Raw genomic sequence first — 11,328 nt, forward strand, 5'->3', positions numbered from 1 at the left:
TACCCATGCAGCTGTCCTTATAGTTATTACAAAGGACTACTGTACAGTTCTATAGTAATTGCAAACGGAGAAATATCACATTCGAAAATGATTTCTGAAGTTGAAATTAAGATATCCTCTGTTATCAATTGAAGCTAGAAACGTATAAAGATATCTTAAAATGGTCAATCTTATAAGCTATCTTATATCTTATCGATGTTAGCAAAGATATCTTTGAAAGTCATTTCTGATATCTTATTTAAAATGCTTTATTTGGTTTTTATTTTTAGACACTTCTGCTGTTTTCTAAGCTGATATTGAACTACAATACTAAAATAAGATAGAGAAGGTTTTAAGCAGGATATGGATATCTAAATCATATCCTCATATTCAAGAGGATACGAGTATCCAATTTTGAAGATCAGTTGAAGGATATTGTACGAAATTATATCTATTTTATCCTGTTAGTTTTGTACACTTTTTAATAAATAATTATACATTACGTAGAATAATAATAATAAAAAAAAGACAAATTACAATTGCTTTTTTTAGTCTGCCTATTTCGAAATGATTGTCTTTGCTACTGGGATTCGTTTAATTTCACGTAATGAATTGTCAGGCGGGATAATCCCAGTGGCGTGCATTTTTTTAGAATTATTATTAATAAAATCAAAATTGTGACTTGCGTATGTAGTTATTGTGACCTTGACATCCCGCTCGTGCATGTTTTTACTACAAGCATGATTTAGATTATTAAGCGCGCTCTCTCTCTCTCTTAATTAATACGCTGTACGCATTGCATTGTGAGTACGCACGAAACTCTGGTATTTTGCGCTTACTTCAATAATTACATTTTTAATTAGGATTCATTATATTCTAGATAATTTGAATTTTCATTCGTGTTCCAGTAGAAATGATGTTAGTTTTTCTGTATTAATAAGTCCGAATAATTCCAACAAATAAAATTTATTACACACGTACGGAATCCCAATCTTAATGCAATACAGTCGACACCCCTATAACACTGTTGATTATTCCGTTTTATATGAATTCCATGTTGTACGAGTCACTTAGATTTTACAAATACGTGAGCCGTTCACAGCCCGGCACACGTATTTGTAAACTCTAAGTGACTCGTACAACATGGAATTCATATAAAACGGAATAATCAACAGTTTTATAGGGGGTCGATTGTATTATTAAAATTATATAAGTTTTCATTTATGAAATCAAGGACTAAAATGTCTGCTTTACGATTTTCTCCACATTTTTACAATGGTTATTCTTTCAGAAACGTCAAAAAATTTAGTTAAAAGTTGACCCATCTTTAAAAATTCTTTATTGTGAATAATCATTCCTTAAATTATAGACTCAAACAGTACTTAAATGTTTTCTTATAGGGCCTAAAAGATAAGATTTAGAATCACATAGAGCTTGAGCATCTACAAGTTTCAATACCCATATATATATTTTACTTCTCGTTTATATATTCCACTATCAATATTTTTGCTTTGAAAGAATATATAAATATACTTAATATAGCTTAAATAATTCTTTATTATTATTCATATATTCAAAAATTTACATATATGACTATTTTTTCTTGAGACCACCGAAGAATTTCTACCTTTTAGAGAAGACTTTTTACATTATTCAAATATAGATCTAAACTACTACTACTACTCTTCTCACTTTTCTTCATCTTTCCAATAATAAAATGTCAAAATTTATAATTATAACAATTGTAAACTCGTTAAAAAAAAAAAAAAAAGAGTTATTTTCATGGAAATATTATTCACTTCACTTAAAAATCTTTTCGAAAATCCGGGCTTGAACGTAATCCGTATCCAAGTACTTACATATTCAATATCGTGACTTTTAACGTAGTCGATTTTTTCTGGTGACGTAGAGGTAGATTCTTCTTCCGCAGTATATAAAGATTCTTCTTATTTTGTACTTTTTAGGTTTTTACATTTACTATTCTATGTTTTTTTTTTTTTACTCGTAAAATACTCCAATTTTACGTTCTTGTCACTAAACAGAAGGGCGAAATATGTATTTCTTTCAAAATGTTGACAATGGTTGTAGACTGGGGTGACGTTTTTACGTGACATTTATTGTCGAGGGTATATCCTTTTTTTTCGATTAATATTCTTTACAATTGAAAAATGACAAATTTTTTAAAAAGTCTATCGAATAAATGACATATTTTTTTTTTCTTTTCGTCAATTTTCTCTATTACAGATTACTTAATCTAGAACAAAAGAATTTTTGGTCAAACTTACACCAAATTCCAATAGAATTCAATAGGCTATTTTGTTACGATCGAAGTAAATGGTTCCTTAATAAAATTACGAAAAATTTTTGTAGGGATATTAAATTTCTCTTTGATAAGATACCCAATTGCTTCCATCGCATACTTTAGTGCTTAAATATTAAATAAAAATATTTAAAAAAAACTCGAAAATACATATTATTTGAATTATTTTTTTAGTTTATAACTTGAATATAAAAAACACACAGTTTTTGAGATTTTCCCTGGGATGGTATCTTCGTTCATATATCTGTTATGTGAATAAAGATCTTATCTTCATCTTAGAGTTTATATACATCAGTTGAACTTGAAAGATCTCTAGTTTACGTCTAGTTGTGATAGTATAAATACTCTTAACATTATCTATTAAATCTACGAAAGTAATTTTTAGTTTACTTCTTTACTTAGAATGTTTTTAGTTTGTTTTCCAAGTGGTCAATTTTATATCAGAAGAATACTTTTATACACTACTATTAAATATCTTATTTCAGCTTAATTATAAATTTCAAGCATTAGAATGCAGTATTAATCGCTTTATAACCTTTTAAATCTCGGTATAAAGACAGAGTGGCTATCAAGAGCTTGTATGGGGTCCCGAAAAATGACTACAGAGACCCTCTAAGAGAGAAAATGAGTCCGCTCTATCTCGGGCCCCATTTGCCTCTTAGAATGTCTCTGTAGTCATTTTAAAGAAATGAATACGTAGAAGGCTTCTTTATTAATAAAAGTCTTAACGATTTTATTTTCTCTATGTAAAAATAACATTAATTTTACAGGGGTAAGGTCCCTAAGTTTTGCCAGGGAAAAATCTACGTTACTTCTATCTTCCGGTAAAATGATTTTTATACAAGTCGACCCCTCTATAACACTGTTGATAATTCCGTTTTATATGAATTTCATGTTGTCCGAATCACTTAGATTTTACAAATACGTGAGCCGTCCACAGCCCGGCACACATATTTGTAAAATCTAAGTGACTCGTACAACATGGAATTCATATAAAACGGAATTATCAACAGTGTTATAGGAGGGTCGATTGTACACTGTATTTAAAGAAAAAAAAATAAGTTTTTAGTGTTTTATATTAAAAAAAATTATATTAAATTATAACAGAAACGTGAACTGAGTGTATCATTACTGAAAATATAATAATTAAAATGATTATATCTAAAAAGATTTGTAAAGATCACGTTGCTTAAAGCAAGTAGAGTGATAATATTCTCGTTTATTTGCATTGAATAAGAAATTGAAAAAGTTAAAGAACTTAGCCTCTAAATTGCTATTAATCAGGCTTTTTTTTTTTTAAAAAAAAAGGCAGTGTTAAACTACAACTTCCGCATCCCTAACAACTTTCCGTGTTATATTTGCATAAGCGCTGTATGAATATTAAAAAAAAAAGCTAAGTGTACTATTACGAACTACAATGGTTTTGCGCGTGGGTTTACATATCCCCGTAGTGGAAAACCCACAAATTCATTTATTAATCGGATCATTAATGACTATATAACTTACAGATCAAACGGCTCCTACCGGCGAAATGTAGAAGCTGTAGTCAACAGTGGAGGGCGGTGTCGAGAACGGGTGCCAAACGGGTGTGACTCTAATGACAGCGCTCCACCCAGTTGTCACGAAAGACGATTCGATGAACGCTCGACGACTTTATTCAACCGAAAATTGATCGTATTAAAAATTATTTTATCTATTTAATTATTTCTCTATCGGAAGGATTGATCCGATTAACTGTTTGAACAATTGTAATCCAAGAAAATTCGGTCTACACTGAAATCGAAATCTGTAACGAAATTCAACGATAAAATGACGTAAAGAGGAAGGAATTAATGAATTATCTCCTCTTTAATTCACTAAAATATTCATTTTTCCGGTAGCTACTTAACAAAAGACTTTAACTAAACCCCTCATTGAGACTACAATTGTGTAAAATTTCTAACGAATTTTTAAATTCAATTCTAATATATTTCAATTACAGAAACGTTTATAAAATTTATATATANTATTTTTTTTTTTGTTATAAATTCCTTATTTATTCTGGGAAAAGTTTACAATGAAGGCTCTGTTAGACTGTTGTCATCGAGAGATATTTTTCCTTTTTATTTAGGAAAAAAGAAAGTTTAAAATATGACGACCACCCTTCGTTACAAATCAGATAAATGACTCGTCTATCGTGACGGGGTGTCGAGATTGGACGACCTTTAAACGCGTGGTTGAAGAAAGATATATCCCTTTCGCGTTAAAACTCTATATAAAGTGAAGTTGTAAGCGTTTGGAGGAAGTACAGTACAGACCGGAATGCCACGTTTTGTTTTTTTTTCTTTTCTTTTATCGACGTTCTGTACGTTGTGACAAGATATTTATGAGCGTTTGATAACAATGAATAAGATTTAACAGTTCCATACTTAGCAATTAAGATTCCATCAAGTATTTATTAGGCTCATTTAAAAATATTTGGCATTAAACTTGGCGTGGATTATTAGTTCTAACTGTTGAAGAATAATTTCATTCCTAGCTTTAAATGTTGGAAAAGGAAATAACAATTTATACGATATATGGAAATAATTCGTCATTTTACACATACACTTTTTAAAAATTAAGCTTAATTGTAATCTTATCAAAACACTTCCTCGAAATCGGAGACAAACAACTGCTTGTTAACATCGTATTACATTCTCTATCTAACTAAATGAAGAATATGTTAATTTAATAACCTTACATTAAAAAAAATATATATATATATACGGTCGTGCACTAAACACGAACTCTTCTTTATTTATATTCTAATAATTTATAGAGCATTTGCTTGTTTTAAGGATCGACCATCTTCCGCGATGCCTCTATAAGCTTATATATATATATACTTTCTTTTTTTTCTTACTTAAAATTATTTAAAAAAACTTGAAAGAACTGTTCACAAAAATCGTTTACTACTTAAGCGATTTTTGATAATTTTTTTATATATATATATTTTTTTCGACGTATCAGTATAATCGAATTCCTGAATATTTTTTAAAAAAATACAAAGTACGGTATCTGTTTTCGATTCTGGAATGTCGAAAGACTATCTTTAAGTTCTACTTTATAAAAAAAAATTAGAAAAATAGGGTATTTTTTTTTATTACTCTTTACACACACATACACACACTCCTACTCACTCGACGTGATCGAAACTGGTGGACGTTGCACCCTTCATCAGATATATTTACAACGCTACAGATAAACTAAAATGTTACTATTACACTAGACATTTGGCTAATTTTAAAACCGATTCAAATTTTAAAAAATATACGATAATAATCTATCAGTAAAGAATATATATATATGGCGAAGGAGGAAGCCATTTGTACGAGTGTATTCTTTCCATTTAAAAAAAAAAAGAGGAAGAAAATAAATTAATTTTTGATCGTCCGGGTAACGGTGATGTCTATAAAAAATTAAAATAATTCGAAGTGTTCCAACGGACGTGTGCTCGATTACGTCACGCACACGCTGTATACGTGTACAAACCAGGCCAAGGTCAACCAATGTACGAATGGGTGATAGGTGGCACCGTTATAAAAATCGTAATGAATTTTTAGTATAGTTCTCGAAATGTATAAATATATATATATATATATACATATTTTCGTGTTAGAAATAAAGGTTTAAATAATAATTTTTACCTGATATTAAGCAGAAACTATTTTCGGACTAGCGATTTTCTTACGTATGGATAAAAGACTAAATTCAATTAGGAACGATTTCGGTTATTTTTACCTACCGCTACAACGTTGTAACTGTAGAAACCTACGCCAAACAATATATCAAAAATGTTTTGATGCGTAAATATTTTATTATTCGTAATCCACTTAACATTGTTTATTAAATGTTTGACATTTTAAATATTGGTTCTGTATACAAAACTATTTTGATAATTACTCTTTTCTGAATTTAATATTCTATGGAAGAGTTGATTTTTTTAATGGTAAATTTTTAAAAGAATATTTTTTAATTATTTTTTTTTAGATGGGCCGAAGCCAACATGACCACGACGAGAGAGGTGACTCCATTATCCTGGTCTTATTCTACATACTCTCCCCATACTAGAATCCCAACGTGTGCGGCATCTACACCTAAGAAGAACTGTTATTTGACCAAAGGGAAATTATTTGCAGCTTTTTTTATATTGTTTTTTACGTCGTTTTTGATCGCGTTAAGGATCGTTTATGCAGGATATTTCCCTAACGCGCCAATAATATGTGTCACCTCTTATAACCAGGCTTCAGACATACCTTCAGATTCGAGAGATCACGTCAGATTTCCTAGAACCAAAAGAAGATTGCCACAATGCATCATCATAGGCGTGAGAAAAGGTGGCACGCGAGCCTTGTTAGAGTTTCTGAATATACACCCGGCTATACAGAAAGCCACAGATGAAGTCCATTTTTTCGACGACGATTCCAAATATCAATTGGGTCTGGAATGGTATAGAAGAAAAATGCCTTATTCATTCCCGGATCAAATAACTCTAGAAAAGAGTCCCGCTTATTTTATCACGGAGAGTGTACCATGGCGCATACATTCCATGAATGAAACCATTAAACTACTGTTGATAGTTCGAGATCCGGTTACAAGACTAATTTCGGATTATGCTCAATTAGCGGCCAATAAGGCGAGAAGAGATAGAAGCATCGCATCTTTTGAAGATTTGGTTATCCAGTCCGATGGGAGTATCAATACCAGCTATAAAGCAGTTCGTATCAGCATGTACTCTATCTATTTTAGAAGATGGTTAGAATTGTTTTCTAGGAATCAGATTCACGTAGTGGATGGCGACCTCCTCATTAAAGATCCTTATCTCGAAATGAGGAAGATAGAAGAATTTTTAGGTATAAATCATAGAATAACCAGGGATCATTTTGTTTTTAATAAAACAAAAGGTTTTTATTGTGTCAGAAATGAAACTGCTGATAAATGTTTAAACGACAGCAAAGGAAGAAAGCATCCTGAAATTTCTAATGAGATCATTCATAAGTTAAGACGATTTTATGCTCCTTATAATCACGACTTTTATAGAACTTCTGGTACGCAATTTAATTGGCCTGAAAAGTGATTGTAAGCTCTTTAATTTTACAAATTCCCTCACGAAAGATTTTAAAATGTTATTTTACAGTGCAATATGATCATTTCGCTCCTAAAATCCAAGCAATTTAATTTCAATTGCATAACTACATCTAAATTTATATAATCGATCCTAAATTAACATGATTTTGGTAAAAAAAAAAATTCAATGGATTTACAATAATTCCATGAGTGGTGTCCATTAGGGTGAGATATACAATGATTTTAGTCGCGGTATTTTAGCATTTTCTATTTAAGCATTGTTTTGTTTTCTACATAATTGCGGAATATTTGCATTGCTACTTAGAAAATTCATTATAAACTAAAGTATTGGACATCTCGCCTGTCAGGACATTACACTCAGATTTCCTATTTTTGCCAAACTTAACTAAGAAGTTCCGAAAAAAAAAAAAAAATAATAACAATAATAAATTAAAGAGGCGACGAATAGTCTAACATTAGAATAATATGTAATCTAGCAGCTTATGTTGTGTTAATATTTGTCTTTATAAGATTTTATGTATATTTTTAGATGTTTCTTCCATATTGGAAAGATTATAATAATGTACAGTATAAGCAGTTTGTTTCACACTGCAATAGATTATATTACGCTGCTGGTTTGTGTTAAAATTTACAGAGGAAAAAAAAAAAAAAAAAAAATGGAATTTAGCCCATCGAATATTTCATAAATAAAATTAAATATTCTACAAAAAAAAAAGACATGAATAATTAATTATTTTAAATCTAAATTCATAAAATTCAGAAAATTATTAATATATTTCATGCATTGTTTTTGTATATGTACAATATATATATATATGTAATTAAATTCATCTCTGCAATTATATAATAATTTTTTTTTATTTTGTCCGTGTTAAAAATTGCTAAATCTTTTATTTTCGTTAAATTTTAAAGTTATATTCTACATTATATAATATTTATACCAATGCAGAGAGTGTAGAATTGAGAGTTCTTTTGCACAGTTCTGTCCTTCACTATGTCGCAGGCTACATTCAGGTCTAATTGGCCAAAAAAAAAAAAAAAAAAAAGNAATCTATATAAACAATTTGTCATATATTTACAAAATCGGAAAAAAAATTCCAGATAAAAAGCCCTTAAAAAAATCTTTCTCGATGACTTTTAAGTGTTAAAATCAATGTAAAAACTTGTATTAAAAATTGTAAAAAAAATAAATAAATAAAAAATTGTAAAGAATTGTAATTACAAAATTAAATTTTAAATAAAAGCATGAAAGTTATTTATTAGTCGGTTCCTTAACTGTTAAGGAATTTAGTTGACTTTTTTTTATATATATATTATATTATATTATATATTTTTATACTCAAAACAAGAAAGAAAAAAAAATTAACTGTCGGAAGTTTCTTGAATTTTTTAAATCCTAATCATCTGATGTACACGAATTTAAATGGTACCGATAATATATATTTTTTGTCAGTTTATGTATCAAATTTCATCGAAATCTCTCTAGTTATTGCGAAATGAAACTACTTAGTGACCTTAGGAATGATATAGAGCCTTTATACTTAGTCTAATTATATATATGACATGGTTACAAAAATGATAATTTATTTGACTAAAATGATACAAAATATAACCTAATTCGATAAGATTTTTAGTAAATAAATTTTTATATAAAAATTATCTTCTGTATTAATAAATTAAAAAAAAAATGAAGTTATTCTCATTTATAATATAGGATAGACGAAGAAATATTCTATGTCGTCAGAATTTTAAATTAATTTATTAAAATGGCTAACGAATGAAATTATCTCTTATCAATTTTTTAAGTTGAAATTTAGTATCCAATCCTCTAAAACGAAATACTTTTTAAATAATTTATTTACTTTCATGCAATTGAAAACATATTTCGGAAGAAACTTTTGAAAGAATTAGGAAAGCAATTTCGGATTTATGAGAATTTTTGAGTTAGATATTTTAAATTTTCATTTAAAGTAAGTAAATTTATTTATTTATTTATTTTCTTTTAAATAATTCTAAATGTAATTCTAAATTTAATCAAATAATAAAATTATTACATAATATTTGATAATCAAGAAGATACTTATTGTTGTTACAAGCAAGGTTTATAAACAACATAAGGTCTAGACACGATACCGTAATACATTGCGGCAGTCGCCATTTTGGATCCTCTTGAGGTTATGTGTACCGTGTTTCTATAGCGAAGCTGATTGTTTCTTTCGATTTCAATTAGTTGGATTTCTTGTTGATAAATGGAAACTAACTGAGAATTCGAGGCTGTGTGAAGTTAATAAGGAAAAAACCCACTAAGAGAAAGAGAATTAACTCCAAATAAGTGCAGCTTGGTTTAACAAATGTTTTTAGGACATTAAACATTGTTTTTTTTCAAATTAAAAAATATATAAGACTACAGAAAATTATTTTCTTCTTCTAGTTGATGTTTTCTTTTATCAAGAACAACAGCCATACAAGATTGCTCTAATATATTCGATAAGAAAACTTCAACTGAAATTTAGTGCATATTTTATAATTATTATTTCTTTTATAAATTCATATTTTGATTCAAATAATGCTATTTCCTGTATATACTGTCATTCAGTGTGAACATGTATTTTCTGAAGTAACAGTTTTAGTGAAATTAGAAAATACAGTATCGTGCTACTAACTGAGATTTCTTTTAAATATTTTATATTGTCTACTGTTTAATAAATTTTTTAAATATACTTATTAAATTCTCTATAAAACTAAATAAATTTACCTTCTATTATACGAACCATTGACATAGATTTTTATTTTGAAACCTATTTAGTTAAAACCTTTACTTATGATCTTGGAACTGTTGATCCAAAATGGCGGCTCCATAAGGAACATTGGTGTCCTGACCTTATGTTTATAGATCTCGGTTACAATTGGCGCTGTTATCGAAATAAAAATGGCGTAAATTGATTTTGTTTTTTTTTTTTTAATTTGTATTGCTGTTAACATTTTTATTTAACGAATTATAACGACAATTTATTAAAATAAAAGAAAGTGGTATTCAATTAAAAATAAATACAAGTTGTTGAAAAATTACAAAATATATAAATGGAATACTTTATACAATTGCAAACTTAAAAGATAAAGAATATTCGTTTTTCTCTAAAGAGGAAAATACCGAAGTTTTCTTTTCATTGCTTCCATATAGAAATACATTATTCATTGTATACATTACAATATACGTATACATGCTACTTGTATACAATGCAAACAATATATTCTTATACAAATAAATAATATATAGTTCATTTGTATATAAACATTTCAAATGCTAGCAGATTTATAATGAATAATCATTATTTAATGATGATTTGTTCTGAATTATGTATAGAACTATCATTAAAGATGTAAATTGTTCTTGCGCAAATATATACAACTGATAAACTTCAAACCCTGGGTTATTTATAGCAATTTCTTTATAAAATATTTCTATATATACAACTCAAGATTTCAAATTTATTAATTTTACTCTATATATTTCCACAATATACATTTTGCAATACATTTTGCAATACATTAACCATTAACAATACATCTGTTATTCATTTCTATAAAAAAAATTTTAATTTAATATTTAAAATTATATTATAAATGAATAATCATTTATAACATAGCATAATGTAGAATATGCAGGAATAATCATTATCTTACTAAAACAAGTAGGAAATGTAATAAATAGCAACATTTTTAATACTGTAACTAATACAATTTAATTTTATTGATCTTCAACTGAATACCCTTTGTATTGAAAATTCAATAATAATTAAAATGTTATTTAATATTTTATAGTTATTCAAATGGGAAATACATATGTTTCTTAATTTATAAATGCTGATATCATTAATTAAACCTAATTTATATTTGTTTTATATAAGTATATAGTTTGA

General features: G+C 27.9%; 1 protein-coding gene across 3 annotated transcripts in view; it reads left to right on the plus strand.

Annotated features, from left to right (window-relative positions):
• Positions 1 to 8,065, plus strand: part of LOC111624122 (heparan sulfate glucosamine 3-O-sulfotransferase 5-like) — a 50,575-nt gene extending 42,510 nt beyond the window's left edge. For all 3 annotated transcript variants that reach the window (XM_023366908.1, XM_023366907.1, XM_023366906.1), the window contains one exon: positions 6,311 to 8,065. In XM_023366908.1, coding sequence (XP_023222676.1) covers positions 6,327 to 7,397 — 1,071 coding nt within the window. In that variant the 5' untranslated portion in view covers positions 6,311 to 6,326 and the 3' untranslated portion in view covers positions 7,398 to 8,065. The remainder of the gene's footprint in view (positions 1 to 6,310) is intronic.
• Positions 8,066 to 11,328: the final 3,263 nt, after the last annotated feature.

Source organism: Centruroides sculpturatus, unplaced genomic scaffold (assembly GCF_000671375.1).
Source record: "Centruroides sculpturatus isolate CEXI.00-Female unplaced genomic scaffold, Cexi_2.0 scaffold214, whole genome shotgun sequence".
Taxonomy (NCBI): domain Eukaryota; kingdom Metazoa; phylum Arthropoda; class Arachnida; order Scorpiones; family Buthidae; genus Centruroides; species Centruroides sculpturatus.